At 44.8% G+C, this 26,388-nt stretch overlaps 1 protein-coding gene across 6 annotated transcripts in view; it reads right to left on the bottom strand.

Moving 5' to 3' along the window:
* The window catches only part of Frmd4a (FERM domain containing 4A), a 574,646-nt gene that overhangs the window by 93,444 nt on the left and 454,814 nt on the right, over positions 1-26,388 (bottom strand). For all 6 annotated transcript variants that reach the window (XM_013121372.3, XM_040755499.1, XM_013121371.3 and 3 more), the window contains 3 exons: positions 16,490-16,574; positions 2,911-2,967; positions 1,641-1,663 (listed from right to left, as the gene is read on the bottom strand). In XM_013121372.3, coding sequence (XP_012976826.1) covers positions 1,641-1,663; positions 2,911-2,967; positions 16,490-16,574 — 165 coding nt within the window. The remainder of the gene's footprint in view (positions 1-1,640; positions 1,664-2,910; positions 2,968-16,489; positions 16,575-26,388) is intronic.

Below are 26,388 nucleotides of genomic sequence, written 5' to 3'. Positions count from 1 at the left end.
TTTAAATGATTTCTTTCCATTTAACTGAGACAGCTGACTCTGAGCATACACCTCAGGTTTGGTTAGGGTACATTTTTAGATAAAAAACCTCCAAAGATAGCGATAGGCATGCACTGTTGATGGGGAAGAAATATGATTTGTGTTTGTACAGGAACACCCTCCTGCGTGGGTGAGTGTAGGGACCAGAAGCTGACTCAGGTCTCTTCTTTACCCACTTCCCTTACTTCTTTTTTCATTTTGTTGTTGTTTTGTTTTGTTTTTGAGACAGGGTTTCTCTGCAGCTTCGGGAGGCTGTCCTGGAACTTTCCCAGTAGACCAGGCTGGCCTTGAAGTCACAGAGATCTCCTATGCTGGGATTAAAGGTGTGCCCCTTACTTCTTTTGGAGACAAGGTCTCTCACTGAACTGGAGGTCACCAGATTGGCTGACTGGCTGACAGGCAAGTCCTAGGGATGTTCCCGTCTCTGCCTCTTCCTGGCCCAGCAGTGGAGGTACAGACGCACAGTTGGTACTGTGCTTTTTTAATGGATGCTGGGGCTTTGTACTCAAGCCCTCATGCTTGCACAGTAAACACTATCCCCTGCACCATTTCCCCAGATCTGATGTCTATTTCTTGTTGATATGCATTTTCTACCTTTATCCTGTTAGGCTAGAACACTGTGCCTTTTTCTTTTCTTGTTTCTTTTTCCACTGCACTAGGGGTGGGGGGTGGGGTAGGGTGGGAATGTGGAAGTGTGGGGATTTGGGGAGATGTGGGGGATTGTAACTGGCCTCCTATGCATGAGGTACATTTCTCACCACTGATCTATAAGCTCCAGCTCTTGGAACCACATGACTTGACATTTTGCTTTCTTGGCCATACAATCATGTCTTTTACAGACAAATCTTGATCCTAATGACTAGGCAGGCTATCCTGAGCTTTTCCCAGTAGATGTTGTTAAGACAGAATCCTGGGACATGTCTGCCTGAACAGTTAGTTCTGCAGAGGGTTAGCTACAATCCTCTGTGCTGTGAGGACTCCATGCAGATCATGAGAGACTGGGGACAATGTCATCCCTGCTGCCCTGTGACAGTGCTTAACATGCAAGCGAATGACAGGTTTCAAGCTGCCAGCTCCACAGGATTACTCAAGCTGTCCTCAGCAGTTAAGTCTGTTTTTTCCTCAACATAGCATCTTTCTGTGGAAGGCTGACAGAAGTGGTGTTTCTATGTTATGAGTACTTCCCTGAAACATATTTCCCTGTATGACAGAGATTTCCCCCCTTGAAAGTCAGCACCTTAATATAGAGGAGAAAAGATGCGTGTCTATCTACTCTTTGGAACTCTCTGGTTGTACGTAACAAAGTTCACATCCCAGGCATGATTCCCGGCTTCCCAGAGACACACACAACAATGGCCATTGGAGACACTGGGCTCTGAGCTCAGCTTTCAGTAACCCCAGCAGGTTCATTGAGTAAGAGTACTGTCCTCACTACCACTGAGCGTGCCCCACCAGACTGCCTGTTCAGTTGACAGTACACTGCTGGATCTCACTAATTAATACACCATCCTCCTGCAAGGTACATGCAAGGTAGTTTCTTTAAATAAAAAAGCAACAAATATATTTTTAAGCCAATAAGAGAACAACTTCTGGGGACTCACCTGGAGAAATCGCCTTTTGCTTCCTGTGGAAGAAAAAAAACGAAGTGAAACAGATCCATTGTTAAGAGTGAAAACTTACGTCCGAAATCACGGCTACTCCCCTGCTGACTAAGATAAGACCGGCTTTCTACCGTTGCCACCCCTCTCTCTGGAGTTGGATGATGAGGGATGCTAAGCTGGTGTGGAGAGCATTCCCATAACTGTAATTCCCAGCACTTGGGATGCTCGGGCAGGACTCTGATTTGAAACTAGCCTGGTTACATAGTGAGACACTATCTGATGGGTCAGAGTCAGGGAGAAGATATACATGCATCACCTGAATAAGAGACACGATGTAAGCTTTACAAAGTTATATGTAAGTTTATATTTCAAGGCCCTGGTCTGACTAAATTAAGCTCTAAACGTCTAAACTGAGCACATACCTGGATAAAATTCTCTCCCTCCTTCCTCCCCTCCCTCCCTCTCTCTCTCCCTCTTTCTCCTTCTCTCCTTTTCTCATACATACACAATCATCTCTCTTTCCTCACTCCTCCCCCACTCTCTTTCACCCCTCCCCGCCTTCAATTCCCAGTCCTTAAAACTTCCCCTTTTTCTTCCCCTTCTCTTCCAGTCCCTTCCTCCCTCCCTTGCTTTTCCGTAAGACAGCTGCAGTCTGCTCTCGTGGCCCAACCTCCAAAGCAGTTGGGATTACAGGCACATGCCACCTAGCCATGCTACAACAGTCTACTTCTGTCACTTTTGGAATTGGGATCTCCTTCCTAATTATACCAAAGAATTGGAAGCCAGAGACCATGTGAACATCAGTGAGCGTGGTAGACGATCTTGGACACTGCAGCACACAATGAACACTGTTAGAAGGATTAACTTCATGATAGTGCTTCAACTCATCCTGCCAACTTTACAGATGCTACTCTGTCTGCCCAAACTAAAGATTATTACTTTGTCTTTTGGGGGGGGGTGGGAAGAGGTGATCCTTTCTAGGTATTCATTTCATTTTTCTCAGGGCAAAAGAAGGCACCAGACTTACAGAAAGTGGGGGTTGGAGAATCAAACAATCGCAGATTAGACCCATAACTTTCCCTCAAGGTCATATGATATACTGTCTTGAAATTTTGGAATTGTACAAACCTCTAGTTATGGCCATGGCATCAGCGTTCCTAATACATCCTTAATCTCTGGCTAGAAAATGCTAGAAAGTCTAACCGTGGATGCGGCTGCTGTGTGGGCATGGCAGCCACATTTCCCTTTGTGTGTATGTAAATCAACTTACCTGCAAAATATAGGAAGCCAGTTCAAACACCACCTCACTGTCCACATCAATAAGCTCCTGAAAGGAGAAAAATCAAGGTGAGTCTTTTATTTTTTCTACTCAGTTTTGAATAATTAACTAATTAAAAACTTTAAAAATGCAGATCTTGCAATGTAGTCTAGGCTGGACCAAACTCACAACCTTGCTGTCCCTGCCTCCTAATTGTGGAGCTTCTAGGCACGTGTCACTGAACTCCTTGTAATTTGGCACTAAACAGCTTCCGTATAGCAGCTCCCATGAAAGAGACCTTGTCTTTCTTGGGAGTTCCCCAGAATCTCAAATGCTTTTAGAGTGTCTTTCGTTCTTTAGACAATTTCTCTGAATGCCTCCATCCTGAACACTCCCCAGGTTCTTTTCAATGAAGCCTACGAGCTATCTTCAAATCTGAATGAGGCAGTAGGAATGGACCGTGTCCAGATTTGCATACACATGCTCATCTTTATCTTACTTTTATTTCATATACATGGGTGTTTTACCTGCATGTATGTCTGTGTACCACATGTATGCAGAAGGAGGGTGTGTGTGTGTGTGTGTGTGTGTGTGTGTGTGTGTGTGTGTGTGTGTGTAAGGGAAAGAGAGGCGGAGTGGGGAGAGAGGGAGGGGAGGGAGAGAGAAAGAGGGGAGGACAGTGGGAGAAAAGGAAGAAAGGAAGAAGGGAGGGAGGGGTAGAGAGAGACTCTGTACAAACATATATCCAAGGCCAGAGAAGGGTGCTGGAACCCTTGAACTAGAGTTATAGACAGTCATAAGTTATCCTATGAGTGCTGAGAATTAAACCTAGGTCCTTTGAGAGAGTGGCCAGTACTCCTAATTATTGGGCAATCTCTCCAGCCCCAAACCTGCTCATCTTATTAGTCACAGGAATACAGCTGCTCAATAACCAAAGTTACACTCTTTATTTATTTTTTTCTGAGATAGGGTCTCATGTGCAGCCCTGGATGGCCCAGAACGCACACTTGCCTCTACCTCCCAATTACTGTGACTGAAGGGTTCACAACCACATCCAGGCCCCTTTACAACCTCTTTTTAATTTCTGCCTTAGCACTGGTAATGGGGCTTCATTGAAAGAAATGTTACAATGGGATCATGACTTTGATTGGAATTAAACAAAGCAAGACCGAGAGTGCAGGTCTTCAGTGGTACCCAGCATGGTTGTCTTATGTTCTCCCAGGTCAGTATGGCTAGCACTATCAGCTCAATATAGATCCGTAATGCTTCTCTCTCGATGAAGGTTTTATTGGGCATTGCTAGTCCAGTGTCTAATTTAAATATTCTTCTGTTCTTTTAGGTCTTCACCAAATAGTTGTAATCTAGGAGCAAGGTCTCAAAAGAATAAAAACTTCTTGGTTTATGAAAAAAATCCAATGTATGTTTTTGTCAAAACACAGACATAATTAGACTCTAAGTAGGGACATTCACATCACTGCCTGCATGTGTTTACTCCAGTGGTCCAAGATGATGTCACCTAGTGATGTCACGGCCATCATAGTTTGTATAAATGTACTCGATGCCTGCGCAACAATAAAACCACTTACCATATCTATCAGAATACTCCCTGCCATGAAGTTCCTATGTTTGTAAAAACAGCACCACTAAGGCACTAATTAAAACATTTGCAAAAGTCTGTGTGTTTATCATATACAACTTGATGGCTTTGGAGGCAGGCCTGCACATTTGAGATTCCATCAGCACAATAAATCTGCCCATTAGTCCCCAAAGTATCTGTTTTTGTGATAAATACTTGACATGACCCACCCTTTTAATGAACTTTCAAGAGAATGATGCCATATTATATGTAGTCCATAGTGTTAGACAAACTCAGGTCCGTTAGCATGAAACAAGAAGTTAATTGATGCCATTTTTCTATTGTCAAGATGGAGGAGAAATTTGTCTTTATCTTTCCTCTCTCCCCACTTCCTTCTCTTGTTCTTATTTCAAATAGGGTCTCACTCTATAGCTCTCGCTGTTTTTAAACTGATGGTCATCCTCCTGCCCCAGCCTTTCAAGTGCTGTGTTTAAGGAATGAGTCACCAAGCTCAGAATATCTTCATTTCTTATTCATTTTTATCACTAGATCTGATAGTGTGTGGCTGGACAAGAGGAGAAGCTAGGAGAGAGTGGAGACCAGTTAGCTTGACATTACTGAGGCTGGAAATCCAAAAGTATGATGTGGCTTGCCTCAAGTCACAAGGGCCATAATGGCAGCTATTGTGCTGGGAACCACAACTTCTCTAATATATGACCTCACTTAGGACTTGCCCCCTCCCAAGTTAATAAGGTCTCAGTCACAGCCAGCACACTCTCAGAACCATATTTATAACTGAAGTTAGCACAAAAGAGTGATTTAAATTAAGAGTTATTTGAACTACCAGCCAAACTCTGATATATGGATGGTTTTTTAAAATTAGTTGTGGAGTGTCCAAAATTGTCTGCCATAATTCATGACAACATATTCCAACAGTTTTGCATATTTTGAAAAAGGGATATCCTCATGGTTTCTCAGGTCAAGGAATTCCAAAAATAGATAAAGACATTTGCTACTGAGTCACTTCCGAAGTGGAGCTCAAGAGCACCAAGAACCATCTAACCACCATATGGAAGACTGGGACAGCCATTCTTTATGCTTCACCAGCCATGGGAGCTTAACAGCCTCTATAATTCATCTACCCTGTCAGAGCTGGATGTGGGAGAATGTCTGCAATGGCAGTTGTGGGATTACCAGCTCCCATCAAAATGTAAGTCATGCAACAGTGTGCAGACGCTTCCACAGAAACTCTGTCCCGAGTTTCCACAGCAGATCATTTATACTCTTGCTTTAGTCATTTCTTTTCCCACTGGTCAGCTTGCTAAAGAGTGCACAGTACTTGAGAGCATATTAGTGTGTGTGTGTGTGTGTGTGTTTGTGTGTGTGTGCGCACGCTTGTGTGCGTGCACGTACGCGAGCTCATGTGTCAGCTCTTCTGTTAAACATTTGTTAAACATTTACACCTATGATACAGCGAATGGTCAACAGTGGGCTAATGGTTAACACCATCTGGGAGGCTTATCTTGTGTGTAACTCAAAATCAACCACTGGCAGACAGCCCTGTGCAGGAGCATGTGGTGTGACCGATAATTTGATTCATTTGCTAAATGTAGCTGTCTGTGTGGGGAAGGAGAGGTGGGGGAAAGGAAGGAAGGCCTTTTCTTTTGCACAACCTATTATATAGTCCCAGGAGGTCCTGTGGGTGAATATTAACCACAGTACTCTACCAGCTATAGTGGAGCCGCCAGCAACAGTCTTTAATGTCTGGCCTGGTTTAGGCACATTCCCTCCCACTGTAGCTATCCTTAGGGTACGTGGAAAAGAATGCCTTTGACTAGGGTGAATTCTCCTTTTCCCTCCAGGTGAAGAGACTATGAAACAGAGTCAGAGTGTGTCCAGCATTAGAGGAAGGGGGGTAGGAGGAGATGCCTCAGACCCTGCACACACTCCAAAGCTGATGGAGATGGCTGTGCTGTTACGTCTTCGTATTCCTAGCTAATATTTATTGAATCTAACAATCACTGGATGTCCCCAGAGGACTCAATCTAGACATCATATACAAGAACCAAACTTAGACCTCTAAGAAGAAAGTTCTTGACTGTTGAGAAAAGGTTTGCCAGTTCTTCAAGTCTTAGGTCCTCTCCTCACAGCACTTTTCCTATCTTTTGTTTAGATATCTTTGTTATTTCTTTATTACAACTAACAATCAGAATCCCTTTGTTGGTCTCCCCAAGGGCTTCCCTAATTATCCTTACTCAGTCACCACCTTTATTACTACCCACAACACACATGGTAAGATCATGTCTGCTGGTCTTCCTAAAGTTCACCACTACTGTCACTTGAAAGTGAGCTCTGGTCTTATCCCTTACTCCCAACAGCCAGCCCCAAAACACCCAACATCACTGTTCTTTTTGTGTTTCAATTACTTCATCACCAAACATGAAGAACAAGTTTTCTGATTATTTTGCCAAATTTAGTGATACATAAACGTAGAGGCCACACAGAAACTGTAAACATACTGGAAATGCTATCTTGCTATTATTTATTTCTTCTCACTGGTATCTGTAGACAGTCCGAATCACACAGTTTTGCTTTGTTCTTTGGTGTATTTTAGCATTGATGGTAGTTAGAGAACTTTTGAAAGAGCATTACTGTGTCTGTTGGTCATCATGCAGACGATGGTTATAACATGAACGTTTACCTCTTATTTGGATTTATCTCAGTGTCCAGCTTAAATAGTATTTACAGACACGTCTTAAAGGGTGTTTTCAGGTGACAGTAGTGAATCACTGGACTTAGCCTTCCTGAAAGACTGTGGCTACAACCCAATTCCTTAAGGGTCTGAAGAGAATAAAAGGCAGAGAAAAGCAAGTTTCCTGTTGTTTTTCCCTCCTACACTTTTGGAGAGGAATGCCGAGATAGGGTCTTGATGAGGCTGGCCTAGCGTTTACCATGTATCTCAGAGCAGCTTTGAACTCATGATTCTTCTGCCTCAGCCTCTCATGTCCTGAGCCTGAAGGCATGTGCCACCACACCCAGATTCATTATTCGCTTTATGAGTCAGCATATTCCCTCTCACTTTCTCCTGCCTGTGGGATGAGACTTATGATACTGGCCTTCATGGTTCTCAGGCCTCCAGACTGAGTCCCAAACACAACGTTTCTGGGCTCTAGCTTGCAGGAGGCATATCACAGATTTCTCAGCCTTCGGTCCCACGGGCCAGCCCCACATAGTAAGTGTCCTATGTGTCTCTGTGGAGAGCCCTGACTAATATGGTGCATAGGATCAAACAGGGGTATGAGGTCGTCTGTAGGTGACCTCCCTGGCTACCTTCTTGTGGTTGTATGGTTGCCATGTCTCATTGCACAACTCATAATGACTATATGGAGTTGTGTCTGGGCATGGATAAGACCTGCAAACTTGGCTAGTCCCTCTTTGTCAGCCGTTTGCCAGGTCTTCAGCAGTCAAGTCATGTCATGTCAGTCTCATGATCCACAGCAGTGCATTGCCATTCACGCTGCACGCTCCCTGTAGCCTCCCACCACTGGGGTTTCTCGTGCTATGCACTGTCAACACTGTACACCAAGGGCCTAAGGAACTGTTCCTTTCAAAGTCTGCCAAGATGTCAAGTCTACGCGCGATTCCGAAAGGTTGGAAAAGACAGTTCTCCCTTGTCCCTATTTTTCTGCTCTTGGTCATGCAAACACATGCACTACGTCTTCATCAGCCAAAATGAGAGATAAGGATGGGATCCCGTGAGTCGGAGGCTAATATTTATGTTGGTTTCTCATCTCGTGGGACTAGATTCTGGGCTTTGTTTCTCCCACCCACAGGTGAAATGACATCACAGGTTCACTACCAAAGCTCTTTGAAGTTCTTCGATATAGACCATTCTTTTCAGGATTAACAAGAGTGACAGCATTTGGACCTTAAGGGGCCAATGAAGTCCAAGAATAACTACTTAAACTACGCATATGTGAAGCACCAGGATCAAGGCAGACGTCTCAGACAAAAGGCTAGATGACACCTTTTAACGCACATGGAACTGAGTGTTCTGTTTCAATTTCCTTCCTGTCTTCTTCAGCTTTTGAAATAAGATCTTATGGAGTCCATATTGGCCTCAACTTGCTACTTAGCTGAGGATGACCTCGAGGAGTCCATATTGGCCTCCATCTGCAAGTTCTGAGACTACAGGAGCACACCACCACACCTGGATCCTGCTCTGTCTTTTTCTGTTACCATCTTGTCTGGCTGCACACACACAAACACACATCTGTCATGTGTCTATTCAGTCACAGCTAATGGAAGGTAATCACAAAAATCCACTACAAAAACTGGATATGCCACTTTCCCCTTGCCCAAGGAAACATGGTTCACTCCATCTGTAGATGGAGACCTTGGGTCTTGGGGCTCAGATGAGATTGGATGTGATAAGCACGGAGACTAAGTACAATTTAATTGTGGGAATAGAAAGGGTGGAGAGTTACATGGGTTGATTACGAGATTTACAACACCACACCAGCTATTCTGAGTAGCAAAACTTAGGTTATCCCACCCACAGCAAATGAATACCAACGACTCTTCCCAGTGATGGAACAGACATTCTTTGGATTTAGGAGACAATTTGCTTACCTCTTCCCAGTTTTGTGTGTGAAGCTCATTAAGAGTAAAGTTAAATAAAAAAAAAACTTTCTAACTTCCTTTTTACCTTTAGGAGCCATAAATTTGTGGGAATCATTCTTTCCAAATGTTGAAATTTAAAATAACATTAAACATACTAGATAAATACAGCATTGAATACTTAAATTAAAAATAAAAATTAAAAAAGACATCAATTTATAATCTAACTTTTGCAGGGAGGTTAATGTGATGACTATTTTTTAATTATTTATTTTACCAGTCAGTGGTGGTGCACAACTTGCTTCCCAGCATTCAAGAGGCAGAGGCAGGTGGATCTCTATGAATTTGAGACCAACCTGCTCTACAGAGCTAGATCCAGAACAGCCAAGGCTCAGGCTACACAAAGAAACGTGTCTCAGAAATTATTTATTGTGTGCATGTGCTGCCTACATGTGCTGCCTGAATGTGCACCACATGTGCTCAGGAGCTTGAGGAGGTCAGCAAAGAGCAATGGATCACCAGGAACTGGAGTTACAGGAAGTTGTCATGGGTGCTGGGAACCAAAACCAGGTCCTCTGTAAGAGCAGCTGTTGGGGAAGTCCTGTGTATATGTTAATAAATTACTGCTGGCCAATAGGAATCTAGATAGGTGGGGCTAGGAGTCCAGGAGGATTCTGGGAAGGAGAAACACAAGAGAGTTCGAGATGTAACGCCATTGGGGTAGGAAGCCCGGAAACCTCTCCGGTAAGAGACATACTTAGATTAACAATTATGGGGTAATTACTTAAGTCAGAGCTAGCCAGTAAGAAACAAGCAAGGCCAACAGCTTCATAATTAATATAGCCTCCTGTGTGTTTATTTGGGACTGATGCGGATCTGGAACCAGGCGGGCGGGAAGGCTCCTCTCAAGGAAAAGGTTTCCCATAACAAGCAGCAAGTGCTCTTACTGCCCAACATCTCTCCACGACTACTTTTAAACTCCCCTCCCATCCCTACCCCACCCCTGGTCTCAAATTTGCTAAGTAATGGAGGGTGATCCTGAGCTACTGATCCTCCTGTTTCTACCTCCTGAATACTGAAATTACAGTGTATACCACTGCATTGGTCTATGTGGTACTGAGTTTTATGGACCCTTGGGTTTTGTTCATGCTAGGTCAGCACTATATCCTAGTTGTCTGCATTCTTTTCAGATAGATTATCTCTATGTAGTCTAGAAGATCCTCCTGCCTCAGCCTCCCCAGTCCTGGGATTCTAAGCATGAACCACTACATCAGTTGCTGTGCAAACCAAAAAAAAATTTTTTTGAGATAGGGTTTCTCTGTGTAACAGCCCTGGCTGTCCTGGAACTCACTTTGTAGACTAGGCTGGCCTTGAACTCACAGATATCCACTTGCTTCAGCCTTCTGAGTGCTGAGATTGAAGGCGTGTGCCACCATGCCTGGCTGGTTCAAATTAATTTTTGACAGTGATTTTAGTTGCCAGTGCAGAGCTCAGAGGAAGGTAGGATTCACCTCAGCCTGATCTTGGAAAAAGAACCCTAAGAGTCCATGTTTGCCAACCGTCTCCTGCCCTGTGTGACAGGTGGACTGCCTCCTACAGGGTGACTGCTTGACCTCTCCAGCTGTCATAAGAAGTCACATTCAAAGAGGGAGGAGACCCGAGGGGAAAGGTTTGGCAGGACAATTCTGCTGGCTCACAAGTCTTCACTCAGAGAACACAGCATCTCATTGGAATTTTCCATGGAATTGGATACACAATACTAAGTTTGTTCATCTCCTGAACATAAAATTTTTTTCCTCCATGGTCCACCTGTCTGTCACCTTAGGCAGTTAAAACATCGTAAGTGTTGGTGAACCACATGGGGGGTCAGCAAGTCTGTACCGCAGTCCTCCCTGTCTCACTGAAAGTGTGTAGCTATAGCCCTGCTCTCACAAAGGGTAACCTTCTGGAAGTTGAGGAAATTATGACTGTCCCCTGACAATTTTCTTGTAAAAATTATGAGAGTGTAAAGGAAGAAAAAGTGAGAGAGAAATTTACTGTAGTTGTGCTTTCTCACTCCTGGTGAAGGAAAGAAGGAAGGGATGGAGGAAGGGAGGGAGGGAGAGAGAGGGAAGGAAAACACTATTTGTAGCTTGAGAAAAGTAATAAAAGCAACAGAATGAGAGAAAACCACCTTCTCCGTCTTTCTGTTGAAGGAGAGCTGGGAAGCTGCTTCTCTGGATGGATGGTAGTTTCAGCAAAAGAAGTTTACATTCCAGATGAGGCCACTTTTCTCCTAAGCCCTGGAAAATGGCAAGTCCAAGGAGGAAGTGGGAGTGCATGTCCCTCACCCAAAGGTTGATATTCAGGTCCCCATGGAAATAGCAGCTTGCACTTGCACCCTTCCTCAGTGCCACTGAGACACTAACTTGTCCCATGTGTTCAGAGCATCTCATTAGCTGTTCCAGTCTCCCTTGTAATCAGGAGTGGACAGACTGTAAAGATATTCTTAGAAGCAATGTGTGTGTGTGTGTGTGTGTGTGAACAAGTGTGTTAAGGCTAAAATTCAGAATAAGTAGTGAAAGACAATGCTTACAGAAAATTCCCAGGAAGTAGAATAAGAAGTCAGAACTGGAAAATGGGACACAAACCTGCCTTAGCTTCCAGTTCCCAGCGCTTCCATGAAAAGATGATGGGGATAAGAGAGAAGGTAACAGAAATAATTCAGGAAGAAACTGAATTCTCAGAATGAAAGTGTCCGACCAGCAGAATGTATCCACAAAGACCAGCACTACTGACATGTTAGGTCAAGAGGAATGCAGAGGAAAAGCCCCACAGATCCAGCTGTTGGGAGACAGCCCGGGTGGCACAAACAATGGGCAGGACAGTGGGCATTTCTAGAACAATACCTGATAAAGAAGCCATTTTGTTTTTCTGTATCTAATCAAACTTCTAAGTAGATATGAAGGGGGAAATAAAGACATTTGCAGACACACAAGGACCCAAACATTTTACATGGAGGTGCCCATTCTCTGGATTTACTTGGGGATGCTGTCCTGGAAAAAAAACAGTGGTGTAAATCAAACCAAGCAAACAAACCAGGACCCAGAAGACAGATGACCCAATACAGATTGGGGGCTGGGGAAAGACCCAGACAGGAGATTGGCCTCCCAGGAAGAGAGCAGAAAAGCTGGTCAAATTCGTGGAACGGGAGGGCAGAGGGTTCCAAGAGGGAAGTCTCAGGAAAATGATTAGCAGCAGCAGCAGCCGCAAACTCAAACCAGAGGGAGCTGAGGAATTGCCATCACATTGGAACTGAATGCTAGGATATGTCTGGCAATCTGTAGGAGCTGTGAGCAAAAGGCCAAGGAAACTAAACAAGTGAAAACAAGGTAGTGAATCCCTTTAGGTAAAACAACTCATTGTCTAAAAAAGAGGAATCACAGCCATGGGGCAATGCTTGGATTAGTCTTGTCATGCTGACTGTTCTTATGGCTTCCACCCAGAGTACTATATTACCTTGGGCGTAGGCAGTGTGTGGGTGTTTCAGGACACCCCGATCCTGTCTACCTTATGGAGAGTAGTGTAATAAATCGAGAGGTGTCAAGTCAAGGAAGAACTGAGCCATTTATTTAGAATTAAAGAGGCAAATAGTACAAAGAACAGCAAAGTGTAGGACTTAGTGGGAGAGGTGGGTGCCTTTGCATAATACCCCTTGAGAAGCATTTGACGTCAATTGTTTTATTACAGTGTATGCATGTGTGTGTGAACAGGTGTGAATGTCAGAGGACAACTCCTGGGAGTTGGTTTTTTGTTTCCACTGTGTATACTGGGGGTCAAACCCGGGTCACCAGTTTTGGCCACAAGCACCTTGACCTGCAGCGCCCTCTCTCTGCCCCACCTGCCACATTTTCCTTTTAAGCTGTCTCCTGTTACTATGATAGCAATAATAACCGCTCCCTCCTTTGTGTTGTGTTGGGGACTGGACCCAGGGCCTCTCACAGCCTAGCTAGACGCTCCTGGCCGAGTTACATTCTGATTAAATCCAGTTCCTGATTTTTTTACATTCATTTAAAACTGTTTTTAATTTGTTTTTGTTTTGTTTGCGTGGGTGTTTTGCCTGCATGTATGTATGTATGTATGTATGTATGTATGTATGTATGCATGCATGCATGTATGTATGTATGTATGTATGTGTATCATGTATCATGTGGGTACTTGTTGGTCAGGGTGGTCAGAAGAGGTCAAGAGATCTCCTGAAACTGGAGTTACAGACAGTTGTGAGCCACTATGTGGGTGCTGGGAATTAAACTTGGGTCCTCCGTAAGAATATCAAGTGTTCTTATTTGCTGAACCATCTCTCTAGCTACCCTGCTCCCTGTTAAAAAAATCTTAATATTTTAAAATATGAATGGAAATAGTTCTGCGAAAAAAGAAGAGGTAAGTAGCTTACTTCACCTGAACATCTTAGCTCTAAAACATGGTAGGAGTTGAGTGTGGTAGTGCAAGCCTGTAATTCCAGCTATCTGGGGGCCCAAGGCAGGAGAATTTAAGTTCAAGCATAGCTTGGGCTATACAGTGTGTTTAAAGCTATCCCAGGTGGGACTGGAGAGATGACTCAGTGGTTAAGAGCACCGACTGCTCTTCTAGAGGTCCTAAGTTCGATTCCCAGCAACCAGATGGTGGCTCACAACCATCTATTGCAGGATCTGATACCATCTTCCACCTTAAAAGGCTCACATGCACATAGAGCACTCATATACATAAAAAATAAAACCTTTTAGAGCCCTGATATAGCCCCATGGTGGGGTGCTTACCTATCATATGTAAGGCCCTATGCTCAACCTGGAGTCTACAAAATTCAAGCAAGTGGAAAGAAAACACTATTAAGAGTCAGCTTCCCAGAAATAGCAAGGGGCCTGATACCAAACTGCTGAGCAAATCCACATTTGGGGCAACATCAGTGTGGCAAGTTATTAGTCACCCTGCCTTTGGGGCTAATGTCTCAGCATACACCTGGGTGGTATAGAAAATTATAGCCAAGAAAAATGTGTCAGAATCCAAGTGACTTGATCAAGTGCATGGCACAGTCCTAAGTGCTTTCCGTGCTTTGTTTTAGGAATGTCTCCTAGAAGATGTGGGTCGGATATTGTAGGATCTTTGTTCAGTCAAAAAGGAAAAGGAAGCTTGGAGACATTTTGTGGAAAGCTCATTCTCATATTTAGCTGGTGTAGGAACCCAAATCTACCTCAGCAAAACCCAAATATCTACAACCGTGTGGACTTCTATTACTGTTACGCATTGTGGAACGTGGCTCATAGGGCACACTTCAGTCTCGTCACTCCCAGTTCTTGTGAACGCCAGCCTCCTCCTTGGCAAAGTTTCAGCGTCTTCAGAAGTTCCCACACTCAAAGCGAATGCACACAAGCAAATGGAAACGCTTAGATGACGGAGCTAAACTGGTGCTCTCTTGAGATCCGTCTACACAGCTTTGGAGGACTCATCCTTGGTCATTTGTGGTCACTTTAGTGACCATGTTCCAGAATGAATTTTAGGATGCAAGAGCCAGGGCTCTGAAACATTTTTTCACGTTCCATTTGGCAAGCAAGCTGATGATGGGGTCACCTGGACTTTAAATGCGGGAAATTTGTAATATTTACTTCCGAGGACTTGATCTCCTTGATCACCACAAGCTCAGCACGTATGACCAAATGGAACGGAACAACTCCAGAAACAGCTTCTTCCCCTTTGTGCATGCGTGCACCAAGCACTAATTTAATTGGTTAGAATGCCCTTTCAAAAGGCTCAGTGATAGCCCTTTATTTTAGCTCAAGTCTGCCACCTTGTGGACAGTGCTGTTTTTATTACTTCTTAACTTTCTAAAAATGTAGTTTGCATTTTACATACTAACCCCAGTTCCCTCTCCCTCCCCTTCTCCCGCCCCTCCCCTTCCTACTCCCATTCACTCCTCAGAGGGGGTAAGGCCTTCCTTGGGGAGCCAACAAAGTCTGGCATAGTTGAGACAGGACCAAGTCCACATCCTCTGTACCAAGGCTGAGCAAGGTATCCTACCATAGGGAATGGGTTCCAAAAGTCAAGTTCATGCACCTGGGATAGGTCTTGGTGCTACTGCCATGGCCCCCACAACAGATCAAACCACATAACTGTCACCATAGTCAGAGGGCTTGCCTATTCATTTAAAAAACCATCAGATTCCCCTATGGTTTATAAGGTATCTGGAGAGTATTATTCTTTCCACTCTATAATGAGAAGATTAGGGATTAGAAGGAGAAAGGAATTTGAAAGCACCTGGAACTATAATTAATGTCTTTCCCCATCAGTCAGCAAAAACTTAAAGTGCTCTCATCGGCCTGAGGGTTTCAGCCCAGTCAATGTCTTGGTTCACCAGCTACGCCAAGTGAGGTCTTTCTGCAGAATTGAATGGCGGAATTATCCCGTGCTATTCAGGTAAAGAACTCCCCCAAGGGAAGCAGCAGCCACTTCCCAATTTCCCCCGTTTTCAAGTTTGGTAAGTTACTCCAATGCTCCAAACACAGAGGTCAGTGAAATATAAAGTCACATGCCATGAGTTCTCCTTGGAATTTTCCAAACATCTAGTGGCTGCTTTATCAGGGACATGATCACATTTGATGTTCTCTGGGTACCCTGTGCAAAAAGAGTGTGCCCTCCATGAACACAGCATGGCCATGGCTGAACTCTGTGAGTGGAACTAGCTTTCTCTGAATCAAGAGAGTGACTCTGCTGTTCGTTGGATTTGTAAGTCTCTTCATGACTCATCTTCCTCATGGAAGATTCCTCATGGAAGAGAGATGGGGCATCCAGGTAATTCACATTAAGCTCTGAGCTTCCTTTATGTGAGCTTCAGAGGATGAGCGTGTGATGTTTGGCTTTCATTGTCAACTTGACACACCCAGAGTCACCTGGGAAGAGTCTCAGAGAGGAAATGTCTAGGTTAGGTTGGTCTGTAGATGACTGTCCTACTAAAGTTAATTGACATGGGAAGGCTCAGCCCACTGTTGGTAGCATCATTCCCTAGGCAGGGAGTCCTGAACTATATTACAGTGTAGAAACAGAATCAAGTATAAGCAAGGAAGTGCACATGCACACATTCCTTCTTCCCTGCTCTACACCGAGGCTATGGTGTGATTAGTTTATTGATTTTCTGTGGCTTTGACAATGAGGAACACTTCTGTAAAGCCAGGACAGTGATGAGATTGGGGTGTTGGAAGAAGTCATGCTGTTTAGCTGGTGGTTTTCATTACATGCAGTTTCTCATTTATTTATAGCAATTAATATATAAATGACTTTTGCTAATCAATAAAACTGTCTTATGGGCAACAACATTTTGGTATTTTTGTTTTGTTAGGAAACTGAATGGGAAGAGCACATTCCTACCTTATAGATGCAGGACTTTGCATTCAGGAAGAAGAGCTCGATGGTGGCGTTGTCCTTCAGGTAGGAGATGCTTTCTATATAGAATCTGCAAGAGAAAAACCGTATGTGAGGCACAGGGGGAGTGGAAATCAGCCGCCGTACTGAGCTGCCTGGTTTCAGAAGAGAATTGCAGTTTCCGTGCTGAATGAAGAGAAGACCAAGGAGCCATCCGGTTTTTCTCTGCTGCCTTCTTTGAGGGAACACCATGTTTTATACCAATGTGCACAGACATTTTTCTCAACATACGCTCAAAGCCAATAAGCATGTGAGAACACATTCCAGGTATCACTAAGCACTTGGAAAATGCAAATCAAAAGCTGAATGAGATATTGACATACACAGCTCTAAGATTCTAAGATTCCTGTTTTTTATGCAGTGAAGTCATCTTTATTATATTAAACATATAGAGTTGGGATTGGAGAGATAGCTTACCAGTTAAGAGTGTTTACTCTTCTTGCTAGAGGTCCTGGGTTCAGTTCCCAGCACCCATATTGAATGGCTCACAACTGCCTCCAACTCCATTTCCAGAGAGGTCAATGCCTTTTGGCCTCTGTGGGCACCTGAGTATATGTGGTGCACATAAACTCATGGAGGTGCACACACATACACACAGATAAATCTGAAAATGTATAGTCCTGTAACACATATAGGAGCTTGTGTAACAGTCTTACCTCTAAGTACAAAACAGTTCTAACTATTAAGCTATTATGATAATAAGATACAGAGAATAATTAAATTTACAAGTTACAATGCCTGGTGTGTGTGTCTCTTTGTGTGTGTGTTCCTACATATATATGCAGTGTACATGTAAACATGTGTCTATATGCATATGGAGGTGAAAGGTCAATTGAGTGTAGTTTCTTAGGAACCGTCCACATTTAAAACAAACAAACATGGTCTCTCGCTGGCCTGGAGCTCACCAAATAGGCTACAGTGGTTAGACAGTGTGCCCCAAGGATCTCTCTCTGCCCCTCCAATTCCAGTGATGGGCTTATAAGCATGTGCAACCATGCCTGGCTTTATGTGGGTCCCAGGGATTAAACTTGGGTTTTCATGCTTGTAGAGGTAGAGAGCACTTCACTGAGTGAACGGTTTCACCAGTTCTCAGCATTGATTTAAAATCCAAAAAATCTTAAAAATACACACCCAGGATCAAAGTGTGTGTGTGTGTGTGTGTGTGTGTGTGTGTGTGTGTGTGAGTATGAGTGTAAACTTAACAAGTACTATACATTTTGGGTTTCCATGTATTTTGTTTTTTCCAGCAATGGCACACGGAATACCTGCACGGAGTTTTCACGGAAAAACCCAGACTTGAAGCAGCAACCTAGAATTACTCGTAGTCGTATGAAAATGAGGATGAATCAAAACACGGCCTCAGAGCTTGGCCAGACCAGATTGCTCCAGCAAAGGAAAACATACCCAGAGGGACCCCGGGTCCTGCCAGCCCACTCTTCTCTCCAAGCTCTCTCGAGCCAGGTCTCCACAGACACCGTGAGCGTGGGTATCGCAGACCTGGATTAACTACGATTCTCACACTCTTAGCCGACCATCTGCCTTCTTTTCCCTTACCCAATTTCCAATTCTTCATTCTGCTACTTTTTCATTCATCCTAATCATTGTTAAGCCAGACTTTTAAAAGAGAACTTGTTCTGTTCAATGGAGCAGCAGGCGGTGGTCACACGGCTCTTATGAGCACTTCTTATGTGCTTCCCCGAGGGTGAGGGAGTGTGACCGCATTTCAGAACATCCCTAGGCTGGGATAAGTGCTCTTAAGGCGGTGACATTCATGCGCATTAAGCCAAATGAGAATTGAATTCCTAGTAGAGGGAGCGTATAGATTTTTCTCAAGATGAAACATGCTGACATTATTTAAGTTTACATTAAACATGCCTTTACACATCAGTTCAGAGTTTATTACATTCTTTAATCAGATAATATGCCCATTCAGTCTAAGGACCAGTGCACGGAGGGTAGAGCAATTTTGGATGAGGAAATGACTGAACTGCAGGGTAGTGGAGTAAAATCCAGCCTAGACAGACTAGCAAGGCACTGGCTATGTGGATTTTAGGAAATAACAGACAGGAGGGTGTACAGGGTGAAGTGGGCAAAAGAAGCAGGAGCTCTGTGGCCACTTAGGCACCAAGACACACGCTGATGACAAATACTCTGGGGAGGAAGTCAAGGACCAGGGATCTAGTCTCCGCTCTGTATGACGCAGGACATGTCCCATAACTGTACTGAGATTCTCTTTTTCCAAAAGGTGGAGGGGCAGAGAGGAGTGGAAGGAGGGAAGGAAAACTGTGGTTGGGATGTAATATATGAGAGAAGGATAAATTAAAAGAAGAAGAGGAAGGAGGAGGAGGACAAGGAGGAAGAGAAGGGGGGAGGGGAGCAGAGTGGGACTCAGTGGATCTCCACGTGAGAAGTCTTTTTATGCTTGGATACTGGGAATGAATTTAAACTAAAACACCTACCACATGCTGCCCCCGCCTCCTCCACTGCAGTGTAGCAGCAGCAGGAACAGGCCCAAACTAGATTTGGTGTACACACCTGTAATCCTAGCTGTGGGCAATCCAAGCAGAAGGAATTGGGAGTTCACAGCCATCCCTAGCTACATAGCAAGAGTTTGAGGCCAGTCTGGGCTACACGAAACCTTGCCCCAAGAAACAAGACAGCAGAAGACTCTCCTCAAAGCCTACAAACCCAGGTTAGGCAGGCCAGGCTCACAGCCCTCTTGTCCATACACTAAGTGAATGATGTCCTCTACCATTTTCCGAATGTGTGAGGAGGCTGCGGTGGTGACCACGGTGCAGATTCACGTAGTGCATGTGCTAGAGAACTGGGTATCACTCGGAGATGAGCAGGTGCCTCCATCAAATTCACGTAGTGCATGTGCTAGAGAACTGGGTATCACTCGGAGATGAGCAGGTGCCTCCATCAATAGACAATAGCCGTTTGTCACAAAGTCAGAGTTACGCAATTCCAAAAGATTAAAAAATGCAGAGCCTGTGAGAGGGGACTGGTTGATCTCTAGCTGCGCTGTCCCCAAGGCACCTGCCTGCTGCTCTGGGAGCAGCTGTTTTAGATCATGGGGCCTCCGTGTAGCAGGTTGTGCAATGGTCTTGGGAGAAAGTTGAAGCTACACAATTTTCAGTACTTGAGTATTAGAAACCTGAAACGCAGTGGCAGATCTTATAACTTGAAGGAAAGTATGTTAAATGATTTAATTTTAAAGCCCAGGTATTCATCCTTAAGCGTGAGTGAGTGTGTGTGTGTGTGTGAGAGAGAGAGAGAGAGAGAGAGAGAGAGAGAGAGAGAGAGAGAGAGAGAGAGAGAGAGAGAGAGAGAGAGAGCGCACGCTCACAGGCATGCATGCAGAATTCAGAGCACTTACATGGTAGATTTTTCTCCTGCTTTGTAGGTTCTGGGGATTAAACTCAGGTTATCATGTTTGGTAGCAGATGGCCCACCGAGCCATCTCTTCAAGATTATTATTTTTTAATTAAAAGTGATGTCTGATGTGTATGTGTGTTTATGCATGCACACCTGACATGGTGCGTATTTGGAAATCAGAGGACAACCTGTGGGAGGTGTTTCCCTAATCTCCATCATTTACAAAGAGTCTTTGGCAAGGGCAGTCAGAATAACAGTACGTGGGAAGAAGTGAAGCAGGAAAACTGGAGGAAATGGGGAAGAATACACATGATAAAGCTTTGAAAATTAAGCTATTTCAGATGCTACACTTTTAGGCTCAAAATTATTACATAGTGCAAAGATTACTGTTAGCCTCAGGGGGTTCTGTTGTTTTTCTGGTACTTAGAGTCCAAACTAGACAGCGACTTTAACTGTTTACTGTTTTAACAGTGAGGCATGGTGACAATGGGGTAACGACTAGCTTTGTGGATGGATATGAGACTCCACTCCCGGAAGTTTATGATAGCTGAGAAATCACTTGGCAAAGTGGACATGTGGCCTTTTACATCAACCCGCTTCCGTGACTCTGTTCAAGCCATTCCACAGAGAGCCACTGCCATTTCCCAAAAGACCCCTCTCCCTTAACCCCTCAGCTTGAAAGTACCCTCTGGAGATCATTTCCATAGCCAACCCCCTCCCTCAAAGTGCCTAACCTGGGGCAGGGCTTAGCATACCTCACCACAGCCGGGCAGGCCATTTCTGACTAGGCTCCTCACTAGGCTGCCACCTCCTGGAGGGCTGGGGCATATCATTATCTTTTTGCCTCATGAACAAGTACAGAGCCTTAACTTTGATGCTCAACTTTTCTCCACTCTATCCCCTTTGAGTTCTGAGTGGGTTGCTGTTGTATTAGAGTTCCCAGGGGTAGTTGTATCCTCGTCATTGTGAAGGAATGCCTCACAGAAACAACTCAGAGGGAAGTGCTCATTTGGAGTCAATGTCTGAGACACTGGTCCAGCATGGCAGGCAAGGCATAGCAGCTGAGGAGGGCTTCAGAATAATTTGTTCATATTTTGCTGGCTGGACTAGGAAGCAGAGAGCTCACGCTGGAACCGGGGGTGAATATACCCTTCAGAGTTTACCTCCAGCAGCCTGCTTTTGCTAGATAAGAGCCATGTCCCAAAGGTTCCACAACATCCCCACACAGCAGCACCAGCTGAGCTCCATGTTCAAACACACGATTCAGTGTGTCCGTGTGTTGGGGAGGGTTGGGGATTTAAGCCACGCAGACAGTGAAAGAGTAAGGACCAAGAGATAACAAATGACATCCAAAGTGCCATACAATTTTAGGTGTGGGGCCTCACACTCCACAAGTGCCGTACAATTTTAGGTGTGGGGTCTCACACAGCCCGCCGTCATGCTACTTCCCCATCTCTTACTGTTCACATAGAAAGTGGCTAAAGCCAGGCTGCTGATTAGTTTGTATCTTAATGCCAAAAAAACTCCCAGTGACCTTCCAGGTCTGACAGAGCTTACCGCCACAGCAATTTTGAGCGTAAATCTGAAATACCTTAATTTTCTAAGTCCCCTGTCTATCCCATTTGCCCCACTCCTCGACTAGAGGGTGAAGATGCTCTGCACGCCCACCCTCAGCCCCGACTTCCTCCAGAAGACTATTTTGTGAAACTCCAACACTCTGCTTCTACCTGCAGAGCTGAAAAAATGGAGAAATGAATGCGGCGGCATCGTTGCTGTCTCTGGTATCACATCCATCTTTACAGCTCTCTACTATCTGGCAGGAGAGTCAGTGGAGGTTGCAGAGTAGCAATATTCTGGGATGGAGGGGGGGGAGAAAATCCTCCTCTTGACAGAAATTGGAAGGCAGTTTCCTGTTAACCTTTATCACCAAGACAACAGTCAGGAAAAACCTTGGAAGCTCTGGGCCTGTCACGTTTTTGTTCATAACCTTGGGCATTCAATTCATCCTGGACTTTCTATCTGTGCAAGGAAATGCCTAAAGTGAAATGCTTGCATAAAAACAGACTTGAGACATCTCCATTCATACCCTGGGCAGGCAACAGGTCAAAGAGATTTCTGGAGAAATAAGGACAGTTGATGGTTCTCATGGAAAGTTGAGATTATCTTTGTTCCCCCCACTCAAGAAATCAGTTTGGTTTCCTGCTTTTATGAGCATCTGGTTTGTGGTCAGTAGGTGGCACTGTTGCTTCTCCTTAACCACCCTTGGTAAGTAAGGGACCGCTTCCCCTAAGGGAAGGACTTGCTGGTTTCTTAAGGGATCCCAGGGAAATGAAAGATGGATTCTCCATTGCAAGGGTCTGTGAGGCAAACCCAAGTCTGTTCTGTGTTAACCGCATCTTTACAAAGCATGAATGTCTGGGCACTGCTGGCTCCAGCATTAGTCAACTCATAGTAAGTTAACAGCTAGTAAGCGATTCTTGGCAATCAACTCTAATACTCATATGTGGCTAACAGGCCCAAAGCCATGCGTCCACCACCATCTCTATTGGCTCTCACACGCTGCCACCATCCCTCCCCTCATGCTCCCCTACTCTTCTGCCCAGAGACATATTCAAGATGACGTGGGAAAGTCCCTAGGACTCAGAATCAGAATCATTCAAATTAGCCAATCCCAAGCCTGCTTACCCACCTCATCAGTTGCAGTCTCTAGAAACCATAATAGAGGATATTGCCTATATTTTTCCTTCCCCCTTGTCCTCTGACCCTCCCAGGTGCCCCTGCCTACATAGCTCCAATTGGCATCATCCCTTCTCTTGGGGATGGGCACAAGCTATTTTTCAACATTTGATCTGTTGGCTTTATCATACTTAAATAACAAAATAAGCACTAGTGTGCAAATGCACATGTGTGCTACATGTGTGTGTGTGGAGGTCAGAGGAAAACTTGATGGGGCTTTTTCTCTCCTTCTAGCATGTGGGTTCCAGGGATACAACTCACATCTTCAGGCCTGACAGCTGTCAGGTCCAAAGGAAACTCCATTTCCCCAAACTCTAGTGGTCAGACAAAAGCCAGCATTCCTCAGGAACTTGTGAGGCTGGTTCCCCTCTACCAAAGTAACCTTTCCATTATCACTGGCTCTACAAGGGACCAGTGGCTATCTGTGGTACCCTTTAGTGCATGCTGGCTTCCAGGCTCCTCAGTATCACAAGGACCTGTTACATCAGAATCTGTGCTGCCATCCTGGCTTTTATGAGCTCCCTCTACCCATTCCCCCCAACAAAAAACAAACAAACAAACAACAACAAAACCGCACCAAAAGAATAAAAAATCAACACACACACACACACACACACACACACACGCATGCACGCAAGCACGCACGCATGCACGCACACCTCTTACAGCTACTTATACTCCTGCTATTTCAGCTTCTCTCTCTCTCTCTCTCTCTCTCTCTCTCTCTCTCTCTCTCTCTCTCTCTCTCTCTCTCTCTCTCTGCCTCTCTGCCTCTCTCTCCCCATCCTCTGTTTTACTCTCTCGGCTTCTTTTTCTCTTTATCTCTCACTCTTCCCCCATCCCCTCTGGTCAAGTCCAGTCTGATGGCCATGTTCTGTCTACTTCTTTCTGTCTCTGCTCTGGACTGTCCCAGAAGCCTCTGACTGTTTTCTCCCTCATACCTACAATAAAAACCTTCCCCTCAACCATACTTTGGAATCGTCACGTCCTCAGTTTATACAGCAGCCTTACCCCTGAGCCACCTCTTCAGCCCACTAAATATATATCTTAAAATAAGTTACCTCCCACATTTAACTGGAATAAAACTTGGTGCTTCTTTCTTAGTGGAAAGGAACAGCTTTCAAGGCTGAGGTCAAAGCCGACCAAGATGTCTTTACACTTTATGAGCATGTGACACCCACAGCAGCTCCAAGGACCTGCTACTTAGAGTGTTTTATCCAGTCTGAAGTGGGGGTATGAGCTCCATGCTCATTAACTGGGTGATTGTGCATCAGACCTGCAGCCTTGGGGAGTCACACCCCTTCTTTAGCTCACGGAGCTTCTGAAAGTGACACATTGTCTAGTCAGATGATATCAGCCAGGCCTCTGCCCCTCTGCCTCCCTCTCACAGCCATCTCTTGGCGCTTGGGAATCACCCAATATTTACAGCAAGTGTTAATTAAACGGGCCAGTGGTTTCATTTTGTAATGAACACAAATGTCACATTTGGAACAGTGACTTTTAGTGGCAAAACGGGGGCGATAATAATGAGAATAATATGCTGTGGATTTCTACAGCCAAGTACCTCTGCTGTTTAGAATTTCAGAGGCTTTAAGTCTTAACTGGGGACCCAGCTGAATTAAGGCAAGTTCTGGTTAGCTAGGCACCTCATTTAAGATCCAAGCCATCATTGTTCTTGTGAGGGACAGGAAACAGCAACCGTTGTCTCAATCATGGAAAGAGACATCCTCAGGGCCAAAGGATCATCTTCTAGATAATAGCTTCCTGCTTTCCTTTGTTGTCCTTTTTCTATTGTTCATTTCAGATTGTTGTTTCTGAAGAGATAAATTTTATCTATTTATTCTCTTACAAACACAGTGGCTAACTGGGGTCATTTAACTGAATATACAATTCAAGGAACTGCCCTGTAGGAATTATTCCAAGTACAAACTTGGGCCAACAAAATGCATAGATTTCCTTGGGTACACGACTATATGTTCCTATCATTTTTTCTTGACCCATTTTTTTTTCTTTTTTTCCAAGACAGGGTTTCTCTGTATTGTTTTGGAGGCTGTCCTGGAACTCACTCTGTAGACCAGGCTGGCCTCGAACTCACAGAGATCTGCCTGCCTCTGCCTCCCAAGTGCTGGGATTAAAGGCGTGCGTCACCAACACCCGGTTTCTTGATCCATTTCTTAGGCTCAGTCTCAAGCTGCTAGAACTTGCCTTACAGCAGTCAACAAAGGCTAGAGGGGCTCTTGGTCACATAGTGGTTAGTATGCAATCAGAGGGGAGCAGGCAGAAGTGAGGTCGAACAGACAGGTAGAGGTAGACAGACTATAAGGAGCACACTACTGATCATGGGGACCATTAGCATTGAGCATCAGAAAGGAGCTTAATGGCAACATATAGGGAGGAGGACCAAGATCAGAAGTAGAGCTTAACCGAGAGATTGGAGGTCTGGGAGGGGTTTACAGAGGCCTGAATTCCAGCCAATGGTGGTGCTTGGTAAGTGAGGAGTAAATCTGAGCTGCAGAAAAAAGTAGAAGTATCAAGGAGAAAGACAGACACAGCTGGCAAAGAGGAGGTGCTGTTGGTTGACTCGGGAATCTGACTTGCGGAGGGTGGGGAGGTACAGGAGCATTAGTTACAGAAGTAACGGGTTGTCATTGAACATGTGTGTTAGGGGCAGAAGTCGATGACCTCAATGGGGTTCAGGCTGCATTTGGGTGCATATCTGTAGTAACAGAAGGGACCTGGAAATACCCAGTTCAGGACTGGTGAGATTGGAGCTGTCAGTGAAGTGAGGGTTTTGGCAGCCAGGGGTGAGCATGGGCACACATGCTGGAAGAGTCGGGGGAGAAGACAAGAGAGGCAAGACCTAACATCATAGTGTGAGAGTAGGTCATGCACAGAGGGAAAAGACCTGAACCGGAGCCTCACAGCACCAAGGGCGTGGTCAGCGGCAGCCAGAGCCTCAGAGTGCCACGTCAGAGGGCCACCAAAGAGACAGCGACTGTGGAATCTGTAGGTAGAGTCCTCCAGGGTGTGCTGGAAGAAGGGCTGAATGGCTACAAGCTGAGCTTCTAGCAAACTCGGGGGAGGGAGCAAGCAGAGACCCATCTTGCTGAGCCTCTATATGAACACAGAAGAGAGGGCAAAGGTGGGGTCAGCACAGGAGGGGAATTCCTCCAGGTACTGAGGGAACATGCGGTTGTGAAGAGGAGAAAGCCAGGATGAAGTAGCGGAGAGCTCTAAGGTGGGGGAGGGCTGGGACCTACGTGGCTACTGTAGTACTGAATGATGCCTAAGAGTCACTCTTCTGAGCGATGTGTGTATATGTGTGTACCTGTGTGTATGCATGTTTCTGCACATACACGTATGTGTATGTATATACACGTGTATGTGTGTATATATATTGAGTGTCTGTGGATATGTATGTGTGTATGTGGGTGTATGCATCTATCTCTGTGTGTTCAACTGTGTGTGTCTCTTACACATGTGTATGTTTGTGTTTATGTGTATGCATTGTACATGTGCATGTGTGTGTGTGTAATGTATGTGTTTACAGCAGAGGAATCTACAAAGTTGAAGCTGATGTAATCAAGTCTGTAGGAGAAGAATCAGGCTAATGGAGTGCACTCAGGTTGGCTTTTGTTTTCCCTGACAAATCCTAAGTGACAGCATCTTCTTCCGGCGGAGGGGACATTGTTAGAAAGGCACTGAAGTACAAATGAGTTCTTACTTGGAGC

The sequence above is a fragment of the Mesocricetus auratus genome, unplaced genomic scaffold, assembly GCF_017639785.1.
Source record: "Mesocricetus auratus isolate SY011 unplaced genomic scaffold, BCM_Maur_2.0 Super-Scaffold_100013, whole genome shotgun sequence".
In the NCBI taxonomy this organism is placed as follows: domain Eukaryota; kingdom Metazoa; phylum Chordata; class Mammalia; order Rodentia; family Cricetidae; genus Mesocricetus; species Mesocricetus auratus.
This window is presented reverse-complemented; position numbering and strand designations above follow the sequence as displayed.